The sequence below is a fragment of the Rhinoraja longicauda genome, chromosome 6 (genome assembly GCF_053455715.1).
Source record: "Rhinoraja longicauda isolate Sanriku21f chromosome 6, sRhiLon1.1, whole genome shotgun sequence".
Classification (NCBI taxonomy): Eukaryota; Metazoa; Chordata; class Chondrichthyes; order Rajiformes; family Arhynchobatidae; genus Rhinoraja; species Rhinoraja longicauda.
The window spans coordinates 40,330,197-40,356,333 of record NC_135958.1 but is presented as its reverse complement, the minus strand read 5'-3'; the positions used below and the strand labels follow the sequence as shown (position 1 = coordinate 40,356,333).

Below are 26,137 nucleotides of genomic sequence, written 5' to 3'. Positions count from 1 at the left end.
CCGACGTTCCAGAAGAAACAATCCAAGTCTGTCCAACCTCTCCCTGTAGCTCAACCCTCTAATCCAGACAACACTCCAGCCATCCCCAAATGCGGCCTAACCAAAATCCTATAGAGCAACATCATAACTTCCTGATTCTTGTGTTCAATGCCCTTACCAATGAAGGCAAACATACCACCTTTACCACCCTAGCTACGTGCTGCCACCTTCAGTGAGCTATGAACTTGGACTCCAAGATCCTTCTGTACGTCAATGCTGTTAAGGGTCTTTCCATGCTGTTAAGAGGTATGTAGGTTAATTGACTGGGCAAATGTAAAAATTGTCCCTAGTGGGTGTAGGATAGTGTTAGTGTGCGGGGATCGCTGGGCTGCGTAGACCCGGTGGACCGAAGGGCCTGTTTCTGCACTGTACCTCTAAAATCTAAAAAAAATCTAAAATTAAATGTGTACCTTCCCTTATATTCAACCTCTTAGGATTATCTTGTATTATTACAATCCATTTAAGCAAAACAAAATCTTGAGGGAATTTACTCAAATGAGAATGGTAAGTAACTCGAGTTCCATCATTCAGCTGGCCTAAGGTTGTGTTGCAGGGAAGTTTTCATGTCCTGGTAATTAAACGTCGTCAACAGCATTCTCTTGGTGTCCCCTTAAATGTGTTGGAAAGATAAAAGCATAGCCGAGGTAGTTGTGCATTTCAGCATGCTATCAGGAGGTTACATGTTGAAATTAAAAGGATCTATTACCTGTTTGTCTGCAGCTCACGTTTGACGATTGGTTGATGACTGAGCTGGACGTCCAGCCACACGGGGACTTGCTATCTGATGTGGACCGGTAAATATGGCGCTGACTTTAATGTAAACATGGAAAATATTTTTCTCCCCGCAATGTTGAGCACTAAATAGCGGAACTGATTTCTGTTGAAGGAACCACCTGGAAAATAAACTGCTTTGTGTTTGATTTGGAAATAAAATCACTTTTTCAAAGAGTGCAGAAGCATGTTTCCACTGAGAATGGATAATTGGCTGTTTTAACCTTCAATGAAAGACTATATGTTATATTATTTCATATAAATAAAATGCCCAAGTGTACTAATTTTTAACAATGGAAGATACAATTTATTAGATGATTATATTTTAAATGTCCTCAGTTTACGGTTCCACTTGCTCTCTGCTGATCAATTAAATATTTAGATGGCCATTTATGGAGGTGTACACGCAGGAAGGTTGTGTTGGTAAATCGGAGGGTGTCGTTGCTGCATTTGCCTTTTCCAGTGGTCATTGATGAGAGCCTATCATTGCGAAATGTTCTGTGCTTCAATTGCAGACAAGAGTATCAGCATTGGGCCTGTTACCAACATTATCTGCCATCACCCCTTGCCACAGGAGGTTGTGGCGGAGATTTTGTGACTGCCTGTAGGACCATTATTAATTCATTAATGGATTTCAACAAAAGGTAAATCTCCAGAAGATGAATCTAATCTAATTACAATGCCACTCAGGGTTGTAATGTCACAATCTATTTACTTTTCCCCCTCTGCCTTGCCTTCATTTCTCTGAAGATTTGTGGCTCGACACCAACCCTCTGTCATGTGCCAGTTTTACAGCTCAAGGCTTATCGTCTTGCAGTGCCTGTAGATTTTTTTCACTTTTTTTTAGTTTAGAGAGAGCGGGAGCAGGCCCTCTGGCAAACCGAGTCCGCGCCGACCGGCGATCCCCGCACGTTAACACTATCCTACACACACTAGGGACAATTTGCATTCATACCAAGGCAATTAACCTGCAAATCTGTACGTCTTTGGAGTGTGGGAGGAAACCGAAGATCTCGGGGAAAGCCCACGCAGGTCACGGGGAGAACGTACAAACTCCGTAGTCAGGATCGAAATCGCAAGCGCTGTAAGGCAGCAACTCTATCGCTGCGCCACAGTACGATGACACCAGTAGATAGTTTAGACACAAATTGCTGTGCACTCATTTTCAATTCTATTAGCCTTCACTGAGACCCCCCCCATCCCCACATAAGATCGTGACCATAAAATGACGTGTCAGTACCATATGTACCTGGCAGGGGAGAGACTGTGATCAAAAAGCTGCACCTCCTGGGGTGAGGCCATCCCATTGCACTGATGCCTGCCATGCCCCCAAATGCTGGATACTCGACTGCAACATGTGTGCCAGTGCGGGGACCGCGTTTGTGCTTAAATAATATTGGAGCGGCTCGGTGGCACAGCGGTAGAGGTGCCTCCTTGCAGCGCCAGAGACCCAGGTTTAACCCTGACTACAGGTGCTGCCTGTACGGAGTTTGTACGCTCTCCCCGTGACCTGCGTGGGTTTTCTCCGGGGGCTTCGGTTTCCTCACACACTCCAAAGACGTACGGGTATGTAGGTTCATTGGCTTGCTGTAAATGCAAACTGTCCCTAGTTTGTGCGTAGGATAGTGTTAATGTGCGGGGATCGCTGGTCGGCGCGGAATCGGTGGGCCAAAGGGCCTGTTTCCGTGCTGTATCTAAACGAAACTAAATTATTGGACCTGCCTTGGTCTGAAATAATGGTCTGGACACATGAGAGCCAATCCAACCAAGGCAGCTGAAAAATATAAATCAGTTTATTGTTTTAACTAAGAGGGTGTCAATGGCTAGGCTGCATTTATTTACTATCGGTTGTTTTTCTCCTTCCCCCTCCCCCGATCCAAGTGATTAGCCAGAATGTCGGGGAGAATATAATATTGAAACTTTCATGCCATACAACATGACTCTTGGGTCAAGGAGAGGATGGGTGGGGGAGGTACAGTCAATTGGAGTTGTGGGTTGGAGGGTAGTTCCTGTGGATTGGAGGGTTTTCAAGAAGGGAGCGAGAGAGAAAAGGGGGAATTATAGACCAGTTAGCCTGACATCGGTGGTGGGGAAGATGCTGGAGTCAATTATTAAAGAGGTAATAACGGTGCATTTGGATAGCAGTAAAAGGATCGGACCGAGTCAGCATGGATTTATAAAGGGGACGTATAAAATTATACAAGGACTGGACAAGTTAGATGCAGGAAAAATGTTTCCAATGTTGGGGGAGTCCAGAATCAGGAGCCACAGTCTAAGAATAAAGGGGAGGCCATTTAAAACTCGGGTGAGAAAACCCTTTTTCACCCAGAGAGTTGTGAATTTGTGGAATTCTCTGCCACAGAGGGCAGTGGAGGCCAATTCATTTGATGAATTTAAAAGATAGTTAGATAGAGCTCTAGGGGCTAGTGGGATCAATGGGATATGGGGAGAAGGCAGGCACGGGGTATTGATAGTGGATGATCAGCCATGATCACAATGAATGGCGGTGCTGGCTTGAAGGGCCAAACGGCCTCCTCCTGCACTTATTTTCTATGTTTCTATGTTTAATTCACTGCCCATTCATCCAGCATTTGAAAGATGGAGGAACTGTGGATCTGTGGATCTGCGGACTTGCACAGATGCAGTAGTTGAGGCCTGTGTAGGCCTGCCACGATTGTAATGTGGGGCGGGATTGAGGGTTAGGGGGCCGACACCTGCTCCTATTGTCCCGTGTTCCTATTCACCATGGGCCATGGCCAAACATTTCACTGGAAGAACCAAAAAAAAAAAAAAAAGATTTGAGAATCCCAAACCAATCGAAAAAAGAGAGACACAAAATGTTGGAGTAACTCAGCGGGACAGGTAGCATCTCTGGAGAGAAGGAATGGGTGATGTTTCGGGTCGAGACTCTTCTTCAGACTGAGATTCAAGGGAAAGGGAAACGAGTGATATCGACGATGATGTAGAGAGATATAAAACAATGAATAATAATAATAATAATAATAAGCATTTATTTTATATAGCGCCTTATCAGGTGCTCAAAGCGCTTTACAAAAACAATCAACATAAAAACAAACAGACAAACTATCCTAACGGAAAAGCGGCGAATAAACAACGCCAGCGTCCTCTCACGTCAGGGTCCGGCAGTAGACAACAAAAAGCACAGGACACACAGATACAATTTTTACACAAACAGCCACCACAGTGATTGCTCTAGGCATACCCTCACTGTGATGGAAGGCAAAGAAAAGTCTTATCTCTTCCTCATTCTTCTCCCGTGGTGCCACGAAGCGATCGAGGCTCCCAACTTTTTGAAGCCCCCACCGGGCGATGGAAAGTCCCAGGGCCGAGCCGAGCAGGCCGATGAAATGAATGAGGATATGCAAAAAAGTAACGATGATAAAGGAAACAGGTCATTGTTAGCTGGAAGAAGGGTCTCGACCCGAAACGTCACCCATTCCTTCTCTCCTGAGATGCTGCCTGACCTGCTGAGTTACTCCAGCATTTTGTGAATAAACACCTTCGATTTGTACCAGCATCTGCAGTTATTTCCTTATACTATTGTTAGCTGTTTGCTCGGTGAGAACCAAAAGCTGGAGAGAGGGAGTACAGGGGTTACTTCAAGTTAGAGAAATCAATATTCATACCACTGGGTTGTAATCTTTGGAGATCTTTGGGCGCCAAATATGATTGAGCATAGGTGACAAGACACAAGCAAGTTTGCAGGCTTAGTGTTACATGATGACCTTACACATCACTTTCAGCCTCTATCGTTAGTCAGTGGAGGTCCTTGTGTGCTTTTAGAAATAGGATTTGCGTTCATTGTTAATTGTAGTTGTACGATTATTTGCAGAGCTAAGGTTCAGAGCATTAAAGAATTTGGTTGTGCAGAACGTCCTTCATTCCACAGATCGAGTTATGAAAACATTATCTGTCGACTGCAGGTAATAATATTCCTCTCACAGCATGAACCCTGAAAATTTAATTTCAGTTCTGTTTCTGTATAGGTCTAAATTGCACTTAAATATTTTACTTTAATGCCTTAAGTTATAACTACATTTCATGCTGCATGCTGTTCATGTTTCTGGAGATGTGTTTTATCTTGCGGTTAATTTGCAGTTTGGGTGAGTATACCGAGTGTGTCGGGCATTGCCCAGTGGTTGATTGGGGGATGAGTGGAGGGCAATATTTTACATTGCCACAGTGCTGGTCAGAACCAGAGTTTAAACGCGGTGGACCTTTGAGTGGAATGCAATCGGATCTCTTCATTTATCATGTGTATTCTGTCTTTCATCAGCTTAATAATCACTGTCCATTATTTATCATATTCCCTGCACACACTAGGGACAATTTTACATTCATACCAAGCCAATTAACCTACAAACCTGTACGTCTTTGGAGTGTGGGAGGAAACAGAAGATCTCGGAGAAAACCCACGCAGGTCACGGGGAGAACGTACAGACAGCACCCGTAGTCAGGGTCGAACCGGTGTCTCTGGCGTTGAAAGGCAGTAGCTCTACCGCTGCGCCACCGTGCCGCTCGTTAAAGATTAAATCTGGTGGACTTTTGTGTGCAATGCACGGTTCTCTCCATTCATTGGGTGTATTCTGTCTGACATCAGCTTAATAATCACTGTCCATTATTTAATGAATTTCACTAATCAGTGGGCATCATCTTTAATTAGCTTTTATAGGAACCTAAGAAACAGGAGCAGCAGTAGAGTTGCTGCCTTGCAGCTCCGGAGATCCGGGTTCGATCATGACCTCAGGTGCTCGTCTGTGCGGAGTTTGTACGTTCTCCCCGTGACCTGCGTGGGTTTTCTCCGAGATCTTAGGTTTCCTCCCACACTCCATAGGCGTACAGGTTTGTTGGATAATTGGCTTGGTATAAATGTGAAATTGTCCCTAGTGTGTGTGATAGTGTTAACGTGCGGGGATCGCTGGTCGGTGCGGAGTCGGTGAGCCGAAGGGCTTGATTCCGTGCTGTACCTCTAAACTAAAGAGATGTGTGAATAAGCTGCCTTTCACAAGTTGACAGCTACATCTCAATCCGACCTTTCTGTATGAAGCCCTTGGGATGATCACTTTGCGTGTGCTCAATAACTGAGCAACTGCAATCTCTCAAAGAATCTCGCCCGGATTTACACCCTGGTATTTTTATCAACTAAATTTGTAGTCTTTGGGGCATTATTTAGTTGAGATCTTTTTATTAGTTTGTTCATCTTGATCTAATTGCTTACAGGAAATGGTTTTTGATCTGGAAAGTGTGCGGGCAAGAGCCCCACCTGAAGATGGCCATTTTCTCCTGGATGTGTTTCAGGACCGACAGGCAAAGCTGGCATTGCCAACCTTGAGCAAGCAAATCGAGCACCAGATTGAATTGCACCTATTTGCCCGGTAAGAGCAAAAATTAAAATCCTTGAAAGCAATTGTCACAGACCTGTAGTTGACGATCCTGAACTACTATCTACTTTTTTGGTGACCCTCGGTCTATCCTTGATCGGACTTTGCTGGCTTTACCTTGCACTAAACATTATTTCCTTACCATGTATCTCTACACTGTAAATGGCTCCATTGTAATCATGCGTTGTCTTTCTGCTGACTGGTCAGCACGCAACAAAGGCTTTTCTCTGCGCCTCGGTTGGTACAGGTGACAATAAACCAAACTGAATTGAGATTGTGTAGTTTTGGCACTGAGAATTGAGGTTGTAAGCATTTTATTCTAATTATATAATTACCACATTTCCTGAGGACAAAAGAAAATCGAATTAATTTACTCATTGCACATTGACAGATTCAGAGCTGAGGTTATTGTTAATTGTTCAGAACCTTGGGTGTGGCCACGAAGGCTCCAAACCAGTGAGTCAAGGCAGTGAGATGCCAACCCACGCCGTGAATACCAACCTAAACACTTGACTACATGCTATTGACTGAAGGCGATCGACCCGAAACGTCACCCATTCCTTCTCTCCAGAGGTGCTGCCTGTCCCGCTGAGTTACTCCAGCATTTTGTGTCTTATCTTCGGTGTAAACCCAGCATCTGCAGTTCCTTCCTGCACAAGAGTCGGCCAGTCAACCTATTCTTTGTAGGAAGAAACTGCAAATGCTTGTTTACAACAAAAATAGACACAAAATCCTGGAGTAACTCAGCGGGCCAGGCAGCATCTCTGGAGAAAAGGAGTAGGTGACGTTTCGGGTCGAGTCCCTTCTTCAGACTGAGAGTCGGCGGAGAGGGAAACTGGAGGTATGCAAAGGCTCAGAACAAATCGGAGCCAGCACAGATGACCAAGGAAAGTTGGAGCCCACAATGGTCCATTGTTGGCTGTGGAAGAGGTGATAACGATGTGGATGTGAACTGTCGAACTGGCAGTACGACTAGCGTGGGGGAGGGGTGGAGAGCGAGGAAATGCAGGGGTTATTTTAAAATGGAGAAATCAATATTCAGGTTGTAAGCTGCCCAAGCGAAATATGAGGTGTTGTTCCTCCAATTTACAAATGGCCACACTCTGACAGTGGAGGAGGCCCAGGACAGAAAGGTCAGTGTGGGAATGGGAGGGGGAGTTAAAGTGTTTGGCAACTGGGGGGTCGTGTAGGCCAAGGCAGAGCATAAGCTTTATCAAAAAGATCTCCCAGTCTGCACTTGGTCTCCTCCCAACTCATCTACTGTATCCGTTGTGGACTCCTATATATCTGCGAGACCAAGCGCAGACAAGGCGATGGTTTTGCTGAACACCTCCGCTCAGTCCGTCTTGGCCTGTACGATCGCCCAGTTGCTAAACATTTTAACTCCCCTCCCATTCCCACAGTGACCTTTCTGTCCTAGGCCTCCTCCACTGCCAGAATGAGGCCACGCGTAAATTGGAGGAACAACACCTCATATTTTTCTTAGGCAGCTTACAACCCAGCAGTGTGAATATTGACTTCTCTATTTTAAAGTAACCCCTGCATTCCCTCTCTCTTTCTCCAACCCTCCCCCACCCTAGTCGTACAGCCAGTTCCATTGTGAGCATCCACGGTGGTGCAGTGGTAGAGTTGCTGCCTTACAGCGAATGCAGCGCTGGAGACTCAGGTTCGATCCTGACTACGGGCGCCATCTGTACAGCCGTTTGTACGTTCTCCCCGTGACCTGCGTGGGTTTTCTCCAAGATCTTCGGTTTCCTCCTGCACTCCAAAGACGTACAGGTATGTAGGTTAATTGACTGGGTAAATGTAAAAATTGTCCCTAGTATGTGTAGGATAGTGTTAATGTGCGGGGATCGCTGGGCGGCGCGGACTCGGTGGGCCGAAGGGCCTGTTTCCGCGCTGTATCTCTAAATCTAAAAAAAATAATAACCCTTCATTATCACCTCTTCCACAGCCAACAATGGACCATTGTGGGCTCCACCTTTCCTTGGTCATTGATGCCGGCTCTGATTTGTTCTGAACCTTATCCTACCTCTGGTGTCCTTTTTCCCCTGACTCTCAGTCTGAAGAAGGGCTTCGACCCGAAACGTCACCAATTCCTTTTCTCCAGAGATGCTGCCAGACCTGCTGAGTTACTCCAGCTTCTTGTGTCTACCTTGAAACCTGGTTCGTCCTGCTCCATTACGCCTACATTTATACAGGACATGCAAAGTTTCACCTTCAGTGGCAGTGTGATGACTTAATGAAATGAAAGGTGACCAGTGTTGTTTCACATGCACGAATCTTCCTGTTCTTCTGGCTTGATTAGAATTCTGGTGGCACTTCCTCCTGCTGCGCTGTTTAAAACTCGCAAGGATGGATTGAAGACGACCTTGGAATGTGAAGAATTCTTTCACTTTACAAATGCAGAACTGGTAAGTCTGGTTTTGCAAATGCACCAAACTAATTATGTTAACTTATAAATATATACCGAAGAGGCCAGTCTGCTTATGAAGTGAGAATAATGGCAATTGGTAGGAATTGTGTAATGAATTGCTTATTGACTGGGATTTCCTGTTGAGGTGCTAGTCGGTCACAATGGTGGAGTGGACTCGATGGGCCGAATGGGCTAATTCTACTCCTATAACGTGAACTTTAGGAGTAGAATTAGACCATTCGGCCCACCGAGTCCACTCCGCCATTCCTTCATAGAAACAGAAAAATAGGTGCAGGTGGAGGCCATTCGGCCCTTCGAGCCAGCACCGCCATTCAATATGATCATGGCTGATCATCTAAAATCATCTTCAATCAAGGGATATGGGCTTTTTCCCCATATCCCTTGATTCCTTGAGCCCTAAGCACTAAATCTAACTCTCTCTTGAAAACATCCAGTGAATTGGCCTCCACTGCCTTCTGTGGCAGAGAATTCCTCAGATTCACAACTCTCTGGGTGAAGAAGTTTTTCCTCATCTCAGTCCTAAATGGCCCACCCCTTATTCTTAAACTGTGACCCCTGGCTCTGGACTCCCCCCAACATCGAGAACATTTTTCCTGCATCTAGCCTGTATATATGTTTCTAAAAGATCCCCTCTCATCCTTCTAAATTCCAGTGAATACAAGTCCAGTCAACCCATTCTTTCATTATATGTCAGTCGTAGAAACATAGAAAATAGTTGAAGGAGGCGGCCATTTGGCCCTTTGAGCCAGCACCGCCATTCATTGTGATCATGGCTGATCATCTACAATCAGTAACCTGTGCCTGCCTTCTCCCCATATCCCTTGATTCCACTAGTCCCTAAGTGTTAAATCTAACTCTCTCTTGAAAACATCCAGTGAATTGGCCTCCACTGCCTTCTGTGGCAGAGAATTCCTCAGATGCACAACTCTTTGGGTGAAGAAGGTTTTCCTCATCTCAGTTCTAAATGGCCCACCCCTTATCCTTAAACAGTGGCCCCTGGTTCTGGACTCCCCCAACATCGGGAACATGTTTCCTGCATCTAGCCTGTCTAATCCTTTAAGAATTTTATATGTTTCTATAAGATCCCCTCTCATCCTTCTAAATTCCAGTGAATACAAGCCCAGTCGGCCCATTCTTTCATCATACGTCAGTCCCACCATCCTGGTGAACCTATGCTACACTCACTCAATAACAATAATGTTATTCCTCAAATTCGGAGACCAAAACTGTACACAATACTCCCAAGTGCGGTCTCACCAGGGCCCTGTACAACTACAGTAGGACCTCCTTGCTCCCAAAACTCAAATCCTCTCGTTATGAAGGCCAACATGCCATTAGCTTTCTTCGCTGCCTGCTAAACCTACATGCTTACTTTCAGTGAATGATGTACAAGCACACCCAGGTCTCGTTGCACCTCCCCTTCTCCTAATCTGACACCATTCAGGTAATAATCTGACTTCCTGTTCTTGCCACCAAAGTGGATAACCTCACACTTATCCACATTAAACTGCATCTGCAGTTTATAAAATTATAAAAGGAATGGACAAGCTAGATGCAGGAAAAATGTTCCCAATGTTGGGGGAGTCCAGAACCAGGAGCCACAGTCTAAGAATAAAAGGGAGGCCATTTAAAACTGAGATGAGAAAAAACTTTTTCACCCAGAGAGTTGTGAATTTGTGGAATTCTCTGCCACAGAGGGCAATGGAGGCCAATTCACTGGATGAATTTAAAAGAAAGTTAGATGGAGCTTTAGGAGCTAGTGGAATCAAGGGATATGGGGAGAAGGCAGGCACGGGTTACTGATTGTGGATGATCAGCCATGATCACAATGAATGGCGGTGCTGGCTCGAAGAACCAAATGGCCTCCTCCTGCACCTATTTTCTATGTTTCTACTTTCTATGTTTCTATGACCAGGCTGAGCCACCTGGTCTTGCCCAGGTGAACGTTAACAGTGCTCCACCTAGTGGGTGGTGAAGGTGTTGCACAACGTTGCAGCTTTGCCCGTCTCCCTCAGGAGGCTGCTGTCCAGTCTGCTGTCGGCACCGCCCGATCGTCCAGCCGCATAGTCCAGCCGATGACGCAGTTGATGGCCCCAGCCGGGACATCGGCAGCAGTGGGCGGGAGCGGCTGCACGATGGTCAGCCGCTCGCTTCGCACGGGCGAGACGCACACGTTGATCAGCCGGGGCGGAGAGTTACGGTACATTCCGTCTTCCATGAAGAGGTGTTCCCAACCGTGGCCCTCACCTCAGGAGTTGAGTCACTCGGCGGGACAGGCAGGCAGCATCTCTGGAGAGAAGGAATGGGTGACGTTTCGGGTCGAGCCTGAAGGTGGCGCAGCGGTAGAGTTGCTGCCTTACAGCGAACGCAGCGCCGGAGACTCAGGTTCGATCCTGACTACGGGCGCCGTCTGTACGGAGTTTGTACGTTCTCCCCGTGACCTGCGTGGGTTTTCTCCAAGATCTTCGGTTTCCTCCCACACTCCAAAGACGTACAGGTTTGTAGGTTAATTGACTGGGTAAATGTAAAAATTGTCCCTAGTGTGTGTAGGATAGTGTTAATGTGCGGGGATCGCTGGGCGGCGCGGACTCGATGGGCCGAAGGGCCTGTTTCCGCGCTGTATCTCTAAATCTAAATCTAAGAATGGTCTCGACTCAAAATCTCGACCTGAAAAGTCACCCATTCCTTCCCTCCAGAGATGCTGCCTGTCCCGTTGAGTTACCCCTGCATTTTGTGCCGATCGTCCGTGTGAACTGGCGCCTGCAGTTTCCTCCCCACAGCAGGTTCGCCAGAGTGGTCATTGCCCCGTGACCATACTGCCAGTCCGTGGGGCCACCAACGCACCCAGCTCTGAGAGCGCTGAGGCGTAACAGCTCACACGCTTGGAGAAAGGTCACGTTCACCTCGATCTTGGCAAGGGACTGCAAGGCATTAACACGTCACACCGTGCTTTTTACGCTGCTCATGTTTCGTGACGCCACTTTAATCTCCATTGGAGCCTTGAAGTTCATGGTTCACCAACTAAAGGTGGGGTTTAAACTAACGGACGTCCTTGTCTTAACGGCCGTTAATTGAAAGCCGTGTATTCAAATATCGATTTCTCTGCTTTCCAGCGGAATGGCGACTGCAAGGAGTTGGTGCTTCCTTTCCACATCACCTCGCACTTCTTCAGAGTAAGGAATCCAGTTCATTACCTCCTGTGCATTATATTCAACATGCATGCTGCATCATGCTTCGTCCTGAGTGAGGCCGAGACATCATATTCCTTCCAAGAAGAGCATTGCACATTGGTACCACAAGCTCCATTCTGCTGCTAGCCACTGCAGTAGCTCAGAATGGATGATAATAAATAAGCTGGACATCCAACTTATTTATTGTCCATTATGAGCAATCCTGTTATGTTTAATACAACAGAGGAGCTTGCTCCATCATTTCAGAGTTTAGTGAACAATTATCTGCAGATTTTTGGCAAGGATACAGAGTTATATAAGAAGATAACTGCAGATGCTGGTACAAATCGAAGGTATTTATTCACAAAATGCTGGAGTAACTCAGCAGGTCAGGCAGCATCTCAGGAGAGAAGGAATGGGTGACGTTTCGGGTCGAGACCCTTCTTCAGACTGATGTCAGGAGGGCGGGACAAAGGAAGGATATAGGTGGAGACAGGAAGATAGAGGGAGATCTGGGAAGGAGGAGGGGACGGGAGGGACAGAGGAACTATCTAAAGTTGGAGAAGTCGATGTTCATACCACTGGGCTGCAAACTGCCCAGGCGAAATATGAGGTGCTGTTCCTCCAATTTCCGGTGGGCCTCACTATGGCACTGGCGGAGACCCATGACAGAAAGGTCAGACTGGGAATGGGAGGGGGAGTTGAAGTGCTCAGCCACCGGGAGATCAGTTTGATCAATGCGGACCGAGCGCAGGTGTTCAGCGAAGCGATCGCCGAGCCTGCGTTTGGTTTCGCCGATGCAAATAAGTTGACATCTAGAGCAGCGGATGCAATAGATGAGGTTGGAGGAGGTACAGGTGAATCTTTGTCTCACCTGGAAAGGATACAGAGTTTATTGGCTGACCAGTTGAGTTTCCCTGCAAGTCTGCAAGCTTCATGCTTTTTTGACCTGTGCCAGATTTTATATTACTGACAGGGCTGCCAGTTACTACCCATCCTTCACTGCTCCTGATGTGCTGCCCTGAACCGCTGTGGTCTTTGGGTGAAAGTACTTGCTCCGTTCTCTCGGGAAGGACTGGATCCAGCACCAATGAAACGCACACTTTCCTTAATGCCTTCGCTTGAAAAACCCTCACATTTAAATTACTTTTCTTTGTCCCTTTGTTTGGTGCTGTAGAAATGAGGAGGAATATTAAAACCGATTTAAAGTTAGCTTGCAAGTCTGGAGAGTAGAATGTTTATGTTAAATTTTATTTTATATGGCTGTGTGTCTTGTTGCTTTTCACTTAGTATGGCTGTGTGGTAACTCAAATTTCACTGTACCTTAATTAGTACATGTGACAATAAATTGAATCTTGAATCATAAAAGCAAAGCTATCCAACAGTGTTTACATTCTGAAATAAAGTCAGAGAGTGTTTGGTACATGCGTAACATAAATAATCCTGTGCCTTTCAGGGTTTGCTGAATGCCTCTGTCCACTGTGAAGACCCCAGCAGTGCTGTTGGTGGTGTTGTGATCAACAGCACAGCACGGTGCCCTCTGCTCACGCTGTCTGCTACGGTAATGGCGGCTGCTCGTGTCTCTGCTTGTGCGCCAACGTTGTGATTCTCTTCGAGTGTGACTCAGTCGTGACCTTTATCATTTTCTATGAGGTCAGAGTTCTTTCCAGTGGAGAACAGACTCTCCCAAATCTCAGGCTAATTCATTAAGTCAAAGCAGCCTTTACTGCCAGTCACACGCCGCCTGTGATCCACTGCTTGATCTGTTGCGGAATGGTCAGCATAAGATTGATGTGATGTCAACGTATGTATGAGGATCCAGTATGGGGGGGGGGGGGGGGGGGACGCCGTGACAGAGGGAGGGAGGGGAGAAACAAGGATGGACCTGGTACTTTGTAACTTTCACGGCACGGTGGCGCAGCGGTAGAGTTGCTGCCTTACAGCGAATGCAGCGCTGGAGACCCAGGTTCGATCCTGACTACGGGCGCCGTCTGTACGGAGTTTGTACGTTCTCCCCGTGACCTGCGTGGGTTTTCTCCGAGATCTTCGGTTTCCTCCCACACTCCAAAGACGTACAGGTATGTAGGTTAATTGACTGGGTATAAATGTAAAAATTGTCCCTAGTGTGGGTGCAGGATAGTGTTAGTGTGCGGGGATCCTGGTCGGCGCGGACTCGGTGGGCCGAAGGGCCTGTTTCCGCGCTGTATCTCTAAATCTAAATCTAAACTTTGTCAGCGCCCTTGATGTGGTGACTATTTGCACACCTTGAGTACGCAAGCAAATAATTTCACTGTGACTTGCCACATGTCACAATAAATTATTCAATTCAATAACAATTTATTCATTCCTGTTCGGAACTGGGGAATGCATCACGTTCATCTGCTTTTATCCCAGAATAATAGTTATAACATTTACTGGTGATTCTGGGTGGAGCTCCTTGCGAAGCTTCTTTGTGTAGGAAAGAACTGCAGATGCTGGTTTAAATCGAAGGTAGACACAAAATGCTGGAGTAACTCAGCAGGTCAGGGTCAGGCAGCATCTCTGGAGAGAAGGAATGGGTGACGTTTTGGGTCGAGACCCTTCTGCAGTAGCTTCGTTAAGTAGCCTGCAGAGAGGTTCCTGTCCAATCCGTTCTTTGATTTGAGGATTTTTGTATGGAATACACTGGATTATATGGAGCACAAATAAATCTCTCTCAATTCTACATCAAATGATATATTGAATAATCATAATGGCAGCTAGCTTAGTTTAGTTTAGAGATGCAGCGCGGAACCAGGCCCTAAGGCCGACCGAGATCGCACCGACCAGCGATCCCCGCACACTAACACGACCCTACACCCACTAGGGATAATTTGCAATAATACCAAGCCAATTAACCTACAAAACTGCACGTCTTTGGCGTGTGGGAAGAAACCAAAGATCTCGGAGAAAAACCCACGGGGAGAACGTACAAACTCCGTACGGACAGGACCTGTAGTCAGGATGGAACCCGGGTCTCCGGCGCTGCAAGCGTTGTAAGGCAGCAACTCTACCGCTGCGCCACCGCGACCGCTCTTTGACAGAGGTAACTTGTTTATTTAAAACGTCAGAATAAGCTGTACAAAATGGAGCAACAATTGCCTGGGTTGTGTTGTTCCACGGCTGAACTTCATAAATTTAGTGCTGATAGTTTAGACAATAGACAATAGGTGTAGGAGGAGGCCATTCGGCCCTTCGAGCCAGCACCGCCATTCAATGTGATCATGGCTGATCATTCTCAATCAGTACCCCGTTCCTGCCTTCTTCCCATACCCCCTGACTCCACTATCCTTAAGAGCTCTATCTAGCTCTCTCTTGAATGCATCCAGAGAATTGGCCTCCACAGGCCCCTTGTTCTGGACTCCCCCAACATTGGGAACATGTTTCCTGCCTCTAACGTGTCCAACCCCTTAATAATCCTATACGTTTTGATAAGATCTCTCATCCTTCTAAATTCCAGTGTATACAAGCCTAGTCGCTCCAGTCTTTCAACATATGACAGTCCCGCCATTCCGGGAATTAACCTAGTAAACCTACGCTGCACGCCCTCAATAGCAAGAATATCCTTCCTCAAATTTGGAGACCAAAACTGCACACAGTACTCCAGGTGCGGTCTCACTAGGTGAGTAAGTAAACTCCTGGCTTGTCAGAGTTGAGTTGTGCCTCACAGTGATGGCAAGGAAATCGAAGGAAAAGACGTGTTATTATCTTTGAAATGGTGCACTGAGTGTATCCCTGGAGAGCCATCAGAATGTCTGTATGTCAATAGACAATAGGTGCAGGAGTAGGCCATTCGGCCCTTCGAGCCAGCACCACCATTCAATGTGATCATGGCTGATCATATCAGATAAGATGGAAATGAATAGTGATCTGCTAATCCGAATGTAATAAACAGGCTTCAAGGACACTCAACATAAATGCTTAGTTGTATTCGTCAGCCATTCCTTTACTGTGAGCGTCCATACAGTGCAATACTCTGATCCAAAGGCACCAGCCCAAGTTATTGCAGACGCAAGTCCAGTGGAGGTAGGAGCAGGAAAGGAATGGCAGAATAATAGAACAAAGCGTTCATGTTCAGTTTTCTTGACGCCTGTCTATTACATTCGGATCAAAGAAGGAACTGACAAGTAATAGTTCCACATGATGATCATCCATTCTTTCCCCATTCTCTCAGTCAGCCTGGAAGTATGATCCATTTGGTCATTTCAAGACAAGGACCATGGCAGCTAGTCTGTGACTGCCAACATGTTTCCTTTGTTCAACACGGATCATTGAATATCGGGTCTCTTTTTCAGGTCTCTGGGCATTTAAACATGGGATCTGCTGGGATTAACTTCATCAACAATTACAACTTTACTTGCATATAGTTTAACACGAAATAAAATGTTAGTTTCTTTCAGACACAGAGTTTGAATCTGTGCTGGATGTACGAAACCAAGAGAATCTCTCCGGTGCCAGCAAGGTCCATGCTGAGGAATCCCAATGCTGTTGTCAGAGGGAGATAATCAAACAGGCCACTTGTGAAGATAGATACAAAATGCTGGAGTAACTCGGCGGGACAGGCAGCATCTCTAGAGAGAGGGATGGGTGTTGGCTCGGTCTGAACGTCACCCATTCCTTCTCTCCAGAGATGCTGCCTGTCCCGCTGAGTTACTCTAGCACTTTGTGTCTATCTTTGGGTGTAAACCAGCATCTGCAGTTCCTTCCTACGAATTTCGTCAACTTTGTGAAACGTCTGCATTCTTACTTTGTGTGATGAGAAGAATGATTCACAAACATTTGTGGCTTATTAGAAATTAGCTTTCCACATCTAACAGAGGAGGGAGATTAGAAAGGAGCTGGAATTTGACGGCGTTGTTCCTGAATTTGTTCCCAGAAAGATAAATCAAAAGACTGAGTCAAGAGGGGTTTACTATTTCACCATCCCATTTCTGCTTTCAAATGTGCTACTATTTTACTAATTTCAAATGGTCTGTACCGCCATTTAAAAAGCAAGAATCAATAGACAATAGGTGCAGGAGGAGGCCATTCGGCCCTTCAAGCCAACACCGCCATTCAAAGTGATCATGGCTGATCATTCTCAATCAGTACCCCGTTCCTGCCTTCTCCCCATACCCCCTGACTCCGCTATCCTTAAGAGCTCTATCTAGCCCTCTCTTGAATGCATTCAGAGAATTGGCCTCCACTGTCTTCTGAGGCAGAGAATTCCACAGATTCACAACTCTCTGACTGAAAACGTTTTTCCTCATCTCCGTTCTAAATGGCCTACCCCTTATTCTTAAACCGTGGCCCCTGGTTCTGGACTCCCCCAACATTGGGAACAAGTTTCCTGCCTCTAACGTGTCCAACCCCTTAATAATCTTATACGTTTCGATAAGATCCCCTTGGATATTTGGATGCAAATATAGAGTGTTATATGATGTGTTTAAAAAATACCTAGTTTAGAAATGTCTTCATGCTTAGAAATCAGAACTACCAAGATTAATCAACCCCCTCCCCCTCCCTCCCCAATCTTAATATAACTATACAGTATATCTATTTGGTCTCAATCGTGATTCACCTTCTCACTCTTTGGTATCTTGGAAAATGTGTTGAGTATGAGATGACTAACCTTAACCTAGTTCCTAATGTCAGCTTTTTTTGTTTCTTCTCCGTGAAGTATTGGTGGGCAAGACTGGAGCCTGTACTCTGCACACAATGGAAACGGTTTAGTGACGCCCCGTTTCCCAGAGAACTGCAGAAGATGGTTGACAGCCAGCTCTGGGCCAACAGGTAATCCAGGGAAAAGGGGAATGAATAATGACAAAAGGAAACCAAGTTGGGTTTGAACAAGTGAAGATCCTGCCCAGAACTCTGGAGCATTATGAATGTTCTTCAATGCGCTCCACATCAAAAATCATATCAAGTTATTTGTTAGATGCTCTTAATTTTCAAGTAATACTGTTTCATGCACAAGCATGGTGAGGGGCAGATCAATGAAAGTCTTGCCTGCTGAAGCATCACGGGTACTTTGGACTCCGACAACGCACAAGAACGTAACTCTTACAATAAGGGCGGCACGGTCGCAGAGCGGTAGAGTCGCTGCCTTACAGCGCTTGCAGTGCGAGACACCCGGGTTCGATCCCGACTACGGGTGCTGTCTGTACGGAGTTTGTAAGTTCTCCCCGTGATCGCGTGGGTTTTCCCCGAGATCTTCGGTTTCCTCCCACACTCCAAAGACGTACAGGTTTGTCGGTTAATTGGCTTGGTGCATGTGTAAAATTGTCCCTAGTGTGTGTAGGATAGTGTTAGTGTGCGGGGATCGCTGGTCAGTGCGGACCTGGTGGGCCGAAGGGCCTGTTTCCGCGCTGTATCTCTAAACTAAAACTAAACTAATATAAGAATTAAATTCTGCACATTAGTGAAATGAATATTAATTGTGCAAAAATGAGACATTAGTGCAAAACACAATTCTAAAAAAGGTCCAGGGTAATGCAGGATTTAGTCCATACTGTTCCCTTGCTGAGATAGGATTAGGTTTTGTGGGTTGAGTCAAAAACCTGATGGTTGCAGGAAAGTAGCAGTAGCTGAACCTGGTGGTGTGGGATTTCTGGACTATCTCCCTTTTATGTGTTTTGTATTCATCATTCTGTATTCATTTTGGGGAGCTTTGTATTACTGGCAAGACCAACCCATTCCCAATGGTTCTTGAGGTCGTAAAGAATCACCACCTTGAACTGGTGTCATCCTTCTGGTGAAGGTCCGCTGGTTGCTATTGAGGGCGTGCAGCGTAGGTTTACTAGGTTAATTCCCGGAATGGCGGGACTGTCATATGTTGAAAGACTGTAGCGACTAGGCTTGTATACACTGGAATTTAGAAGGATGAGAGGAGATCTTATCGAAACGTATAAGATTATTAAGGGGTTGGACACGTTAGAGGCAGGAAACATGTTCCCAATGTTGGGGGAGTCCAGAACAAGGGGCCACAGTTTAAGAATATGGGGTAGGCCATTTAGAACTGAGATGAGGAAAAACTTTTTCAGTCAGAGAGTTGTGAATCTGTGGAATTCTCTGCCTCAGAAGGCAGTGGAGGCCAATTCTCTGAATGCATTCAAGAGAGAGCTAGATAGAGCTCTTAAGGATAGCGGAGTCAGGGGGTATGGGGAGAAGGCAGGAACGGGGTACTGATTGAGAATGATCAGCCATGATCACATTGAATGGCGGTGCTGGCTCGAAGGGCCGAATGGCCTCCTCCTGCACCTATTGTCTATTGTGTGTTTGGTAGGGAGTATCTTCACCAGATTCATGGACCTTGGAATCAACATTCCCCCCCCCCCCCCCGGATGGTCAACCTCCTGACTCACGCACCATAATCAGCACCTTCTCCATAATAACTCAATACCAGTGCCCCACAAGGATGCATTGTTGGTCCCCCTCTCTGCTCCCTATACACTCGCGACTCTGCTGCCAAACCTGGCTCTATCTCCATCTCCGTCTGCAGATGACACCACTGCGGTGGGCCGAATCACAAACAATGATGAGATAGAGTGCAGAAAGGAGATGGGGTACTGAGTCACATGGGGTCAGGACAACATCCTCTCCCTCGATGTCAGCAAGACGAAGGAGCCAGTTATCGACTTCAAGAAGCATCAGTTATGCCCCAGTCAGCATCGACAGTGGCAGAGTGGAACTGTCTGAGAGCTTTATGTTCCTTGGCGTGACTATCGCCAACTATATGTCGTGGACCAACCACATTGAAGTCACAGCCACGAAGACACACCAGTGCCTCTACTTCCTCGGGAGTGAGGAGGTTTGGCTTTACACCGATACCTCTTACAAAATTCTCCAGATGCACCACGGAATGTCTACTGTTCGGTTGCATTACAGCTTGACTTGGGACCAGCTCTGCACAAGACCGTAAGAAATTGCAGAGAGTTGTGGATGTGGACTCCCCATGTAGACTTCACTGTGTCTCGGAAAAACAGCTCGGAAAATCAGACTTGAACTCAAAAACAAAGACAACCAAGACCAACTTCAGTTTTGATCCGCGGATTTTGAAAATGTTTGCACATATGTTGTGGTTCTTCAGTTTAAGAAGGTTTGCGTTTTAAGTCCTTGATGTGGTCAGATACACTTTGGGAGGTATATGAACAAATGATGATATTGCAGAATAACAGGTCGAGCAATCTGATGGTTGGCTGGGTGGCTTTTCACTCAGATTATCGTTATAGTCGGGACACAAAACTTAAAGAAAGGGAAATTGATCCATTCACATTTTATTTAAATTGTTGCAGGTTACTTGATGGGAAATTGGGAAGTGGTCCACCTGGTTCTCCCTGGGTGCTTGGCTGCTTCCTGTACTTCACCCTGCAGAGAGGGAATAGCCTGAAGATGCTGCAGACAGCAATGAGAGAGATCTGTGCTGAGAATAAAGAGGTAATCTTTAACATCACATTTTCTTGCAATGTCAATTTTTTGGAAGAAGACATCAAAGGCTACTGAGTCATAGAGTCACAGAGTGATGCAGTGTGGAAACAGGCCCTTCGGCCCAATTCACCCACACCAGCCAACAATGTCCCAGCTACCCGAGTCCCACTTGCCCGCACTTGGTCCATAACCCTCCAAACCTGTCCTATCCATGTACCTGTCCAACCGTTTCTTAAACAATGGGCCTCAACTACCTCCTCTGGCAGCTTGTTCCATACACCCACCACCATCTGTGTGAAAAAGTTACCCCTCAGATTCCTATTAAATCTTTTCCCCTTCACCTTGAACCTATGTCCTCTGGTCCTCGATTTCCCCAACTCTGGGTAAAAGACTCTGTGCATCTACCTGATCTATTCCTCCCATGATTTTGTATACTGCATAAAAAGATTAATCTTATGAAATTATTGAACAAAATATGTTTTCGTATAGTCTCGGTTGCAGTATTAGAGATTAGCTACCATATTTAACGCTTGCTTATCATCTGTAGGTAAATTTAAGGCATGGTGTTTGTAATGGTTGCGTTCCAACAACACTGATATGGTTTCAATTCATTGTGGATGTTTCAGCTTGCATGCTCAACATTGTCAAATTGCACATTCCTGTGATGAGGGACCAGTCTGAAGAAGGGTCTCGACCCGAAATGTCACCCAATCCTTCTCTCCAGAGATGCTGCCTGACCCGCTGAGTTACTCCAGCGCTTTGTGTCGATCTTCCCGTGACGATGTTCTCTCAAGAGAGTAATGATTTCTGAAAGCTTGAGCAGCAAAGTATTTTGTGGGAACTCAGTGGGACAGGCAGCCTGTGTGGAAGGTAATGGACAGATGATGATTTGGGGTTGGGACCCTCCTTCTGAAAACTTTCTCTGTTTTAATAAATGTTCCTGCGTGACTTTTTCTGTCCGTCTCTCTAACGCTAAATGTTTTCGGTTTTTTTGAAGTAGTCTTTGCTGCTGCTTTAACATCTCCATTAGTTTTATATCAGGTAAAATTATTTGAGGGTTGGTGCTTCAATCAATCTACCAGTTTCTGACTTTTTAATACTTTGATAAAAATGTCAGGAACGCGTGGGCATCTACTGCCCCCTAGTGGTTCTCGCAATCTCAGGTAGCATCTCTGCAGGAAAGGAATGGGTGACATTTTGGGTCAGACTGAAAGTCACGGGAAAGGGAAATTAGTGATATAGACGAGGATGTAGAGAGAGGTATAGAACACATGAATGAAAGATATGCAAAAAAGTAACAATGATAAAGGAAACAGGCCATTGTTAGCTGTGTGCTAGGCGATAATGAAAAGCTGGTGTGACTTTGGAGGGATTGGCTTTTCTAGCTTAACCTAGACCCAATTACATAAAGCAATGTTGTGTTTAACGGAGATCTCTCACTGCACTGTTGGTATCAAAAATCTTTGGGTTCATGAAATTTGGTCCATAATTTACTTTGCTTCAGTTCCAGGTTTCTGTCCTATATCTGACTTTGATGGATTTGGTTTCGTCTCTGCTGCAACCAAAGGTAAAGTCTGAAGATGGATCTAGACCTGAAACGTCACCCATTCCTTCTCTCCTGAGATGCTGCCTGACCCGCTGAGTTACTCCAGTATTTTGTGTCTAACATCATCCCCAAAAGTTTGCTTCGGTGTTCGACCCCAAAGATGAACATGGTTTACAAAGATATAAATGCTAGAAATTTGACAAAAGAATGCTGGAAATACTCCGCGGGTCAGTTACAATCTTTGGAGAAAGAGTTAAAGTTTTAGGTTTTGATGACCTTTCGTCAGAACTGAAAGATGACGTATCTACTGTATTCTGCTGTGGAAATATTGCATGGTAAAGTACAACTGTGGCACGGTGGCGCAGCGGTAGAATTGCTGTCTTACAGCGAATGCAACGCTGGAGACTCAGGTTCGATCCTGACTACGGGCACCGTCTGTACGGAGTTTGTACGTTCTCCCCGCGACCTGAGTGGGTTTTCTCCGAGATCTTCGGTTTCCTCCCACACTCCAAAGACGTGCAGGTATGCAGGTTAATTGGCTGGGCAAATGTAAAAATTGTCCCTAGTGGGTGTAGGATAGTGTTAATGTGCGGGGATCGCTGGGCGGCGCGGACCCGGTGGGCCGAAGGGCCTGTTTCCGAGCTGTATCTCTAAATCTAAATCTAAATCTAAAACTTGCTTAGCTTCTATCTAATTACACTCTGCTTGGAAAGATAGGGTTCATCTGTGAAGTTCAACACTGGCAAAGCCGGGGGTTATTGGCTCCCCTGCCCACCCAGAAATGAGGAGACTATATGGAGTATCAACATTGCTGGGCCTAGAACAAAATATACCCACACCAGCCACAGAGAGCAGATTTCCTCCTGCATTTATTTTGTAGATGTATTGGTGAACTTGCCTATATCTTTTTCGGAGTTCTGTTAACTTGAAATTTTTCTCCCTTTATTTCTTATTGCAAAGGATGAAAAATAGTTAATTTTCGTGATACTCTGGTTTAGTTTAGTTTAGAGATACAGCGCCCAAAACAGGCCCTTCGGCCCACCGGGACCGCGCCGACCAGTGATCCCCGCACACTAACACGATCCTACACACACTAGGGACAATTTTTACATTTACCAAGCCAACTAACCTACAAACCTGTACATGTTTGGAGCGTGGGAGGAAACGGAAGATCTCGGAGAAAACCCACGCAGGTCCCGGGGAGTGCCATCTCCGTACAGACAGCGCCCGTAGTCGGGATCGAACCCGGCAGCATTCACTGCAAGGCAGCAACTCTACCGCTGCACCACCGTGCCACCCTAACATGGTGTATTTAATGTCTGTGTTCCATGTAAATGATTTGGAATTTGGTTTCAATCTTCTGGCTCTGACATTGTGAAGCATCTGACATTTTCATTTCTTTTTAAAAGGAAACCTCGGACTTAACTGTTCCATTAAAAGCTTGCACTGATATGATCACGATTTTGGAGGAGCAGAACAAACCCTGGCTTGATATCTTTATGGTGGTAAACAAGGGTAAGTTATGTGACTTTGATCTGATTCATTTGTCACTAATTTATCAAGTACTGTCTATTTTATAACTTGTAAGATTATGACTATCTCAATGCATATTGCCTACACCAAACTGAAGTCATTGATTGGTACTCTCTTCAGACAAAAGTCCCGCCCCCTCCCGACATCAGTCTAAAGAAGGGTCTCGACCCGAAACGTCACCCATTCCTTCTCTCCTGAGATGCTGCCTGACCTGCTGAGTTACTCCAGCATTTTGTGTCTACCTTCGATTTGAATGAATAAGTTTATTGACCAAGTATGTGCACATACAAGGAATGTGCCTTGGTGCTCTGCTCACAAATGACAACACAAACATACAGTTAACAATTAAGAATAAAGCATAAACACAGTAAAACAATAAGGATACAACATTACGGTCTAAACATGTGGGTGAAAATAAATCAGAGCAAAAAAGAGGCTACAGACTTTGGTTATGGAGTAGAACTATCACTCGTGGAAAAAAGCTGTTTTGATGTCTGGCTGTGGCTGCTTTGACAGTCCGGAGTCGCCTCCCAGAGGGAAGTGCTTCAAAGAGTTTGTGGCCAGGGTGAGAGGGGTCAGAGATGATCTTGCCCGCTTGCTTCCTGGCCCTTGCAGTGTACAGTTCATGAATGGGGGGAAAGTTTAAACCAGCATCTGCAGTTTTCCTACCCGTACATAAAACAAGGGTTTAAAAATAAATGCAAACAGCTTAAATACACACAAAATTGGAAAAGGGGGGATCGGAAAGAACAAAGGGAAAGGAAGGAGGATACTACTGATGGCTATAAAGCCACGACAGTTCTAGAATAGGAATCTTAAAAAGATGGCTGACCAAAAGTGGGAAGAATGAGTTAAACTGTTTTAATTACTGATATGATGAGACAAGCATGCATTGGGAGGAGCCAGACTTGGTGGGACTTACCAAGAATGGCTACGGAAGCATCAGGACTGGCAACTTACAATATTGTGTAAAACGCATTTGGGTAAAGGCATATCAAGGAAGTGAATAAAAATATTTTAGAGTAACTGGAGAATTTCAGCCACGCCATTATAAATTGAATAAAAATGACATAAGGGACCTACAACATTAAACCAGTTTCCTTCGCAATCTGAACATGCAAATATAATATTAGTTTTCAAAATTATGATAGGGTTTGATAAAGTGGGACGCAGGAGAATGTTTCCATTAGTTAAGAGCATAGCTGTATGGCTATAAACCGAGTCACCATGAATCGTCGAAGAGACTACACAAGGTAGTGAAACATAGAGGGTTAACTTCATATAAGCATAGGGAAAGCAGTAGGAGATACGTGCAGAACAAATGCCAAAGTGGACTAGTTGGACAGGGTGGCCTATTTCTGTGTAGGAAGGAACGGTAGATGCCGGCTTATACCGAAGATAGACACAAAATGCTGGAGTAACTCGGCAGGTCAGGCAGTATCTCTGGAGAAAAAGAGTAGGTGACGTTTCGGGTTGGAACCCTTCTTCGGACTGAAAGTAGAGGTGACAGGGAGGGGGGGGTGATAAACTGGAGGCGATAAATGGCACAGAGGACACAGTTGCTGCCTCATAGTGCCAGTCGCAGGTTCGATCCTAACCACGGGTGCTGGCTATACGATGTTTGTACGTTCTCACTGTTACCGCCTGGGTTTGCTCCGGAGTGCTCTGGTTTCCTCTCGCACTCTAAAGACGTATACGTTTCGTAAGCTAATTTGGCTTTGTTGAAAATTGTAAGTTGTGTCTCGTGTGTAGGATACTGCTAGTGTACAGAGATCACTAGTCAGCGCGGACTCGATGGGCCAAAGTGCCTGTTTTCATGCAGTATCTCTAAACTAACCTTAAAAAAGAAAAAGGATAGAACAAATATGGGCCATCGAGAGATGATCTCAGGAAGGGTGGAATAAGAAAATAACTGCAGATGCTGGTACAAATCGAATGTATTTATTCACAAAATGCTGGAGTAACTCAGCGGGTTGGGCAGCATCTCAGGAGAGAAGGAATGGGTGACGTTTCGGGTCGAGACCCTTCTTCAGACTGATGTCAGGGGGGCGGGACAAAGGAAGGATATAGGTGGAGACAGGAAGATAGAGGGAGATCTGGGAAGGGGGAGGGGAAGAGAGGGACAGAGGAACTATCTAAAGTTGGAGAAGTCAATGTTCATACCACTGGGCTGCAAGCTGCCCAAGCGAAATATGAGGTGCTGTTCCTCCAATTTCCAGTGGGCCTCACTATGGCACTTGAGGAGGCCCATGACAGAAAGGTCAGACTGGGAATGGGAGGGGGAGTTGAAGTGCTCAGCCACTGGGAGATCAGATTGGTTAACGCGGACCGAGCAAAGCGATTGCCGAGCCTGCGTTTGGTTTTGCCGATGTAAATAAGTTGACATCTTATTTGGGTGGAGGGCATAATGGCCTATTGTTGGCTGGTGAAGCTGTGGTAACAAGACAGATACAGAGATGCAAACAGTAGGACCGGTGGAATGACTAGGGTGTGGGAAGGCGGAGAGAGAGGAGGGGAGGAAATGCAAGGGTTATTTGGAATTGGAGAAGTCAATGTTCATACCGCTGGGTTGTAAGCTCCCAAGCGAAATACGAGGTGCTGTTTCTCCAATTTGCAGGTGGCCTCACTCTGACAGGGGAGGAGGCCCAGGACAGAAAGGTCAGTGTGGGAATGAGAGGGGGAGTTGAAGTGTTTGGCAACCGGGGGATGGGCAACCAAGCCGGAATGAGCCTAAGCTTTCAGCAAAATGGTCTCTGTGGAAAGCAGAAAGGGATGGAGAGGGGCAGAGTGACTAATGGTGGGATCCCATTGGAGG

At 45.9% G+C, this 26,137-nt stretch overlaps 1 protein-coding gene across 1 annotated transcript in view; it reads left to right on the top strand.

The window, feature by feature from the left end:
• Positions 1-26,137, top strand: part of fanca (FA complementation group A) — a 119,890-nt gene that overhangs the window by 84,136 nt on the left and 9,617 nt on the right. Inside the window, exons 29-39 of the mRNA XM_078400856.1 lie at positions 760-833; positions 1,326-1,454; positions 4,664-4,754; positions 6,052-6,206; positions 8,521-8,626; positions 11,763-11,822; positions 13,276-13,380; positions 17,497-17,609; positions 20,111-20,252; positions 21,748-21,810; positions 23,199-23,304. Coding sequence (XP_078256982.1) covers positions 760-833; positions 1,326-1,454; positions 4,664-4,754; positions 6,052-6,206; positions 8,521-8,626; positions 11,763-11,822; positions 13,276-13,380; positions 17,497-17,609; positions 20,111-20,252; positions 21,748-21,810; positions 23,199-23,304 — 1,144 coding nt within the window. The remainder of the gene's footprint in view (positions 1-759; positions 834-1,325; positions 1,455-4,663; positions 4,755-6,051; positions 6,207-8,520; positions 8,627-11,762; positions 11,823-13,275; positions 13,381-17,496; positions 17,610-20,110; positions 20,253-21,747; positions 21,811-23,198; positions 23,305-26,137) is intronic.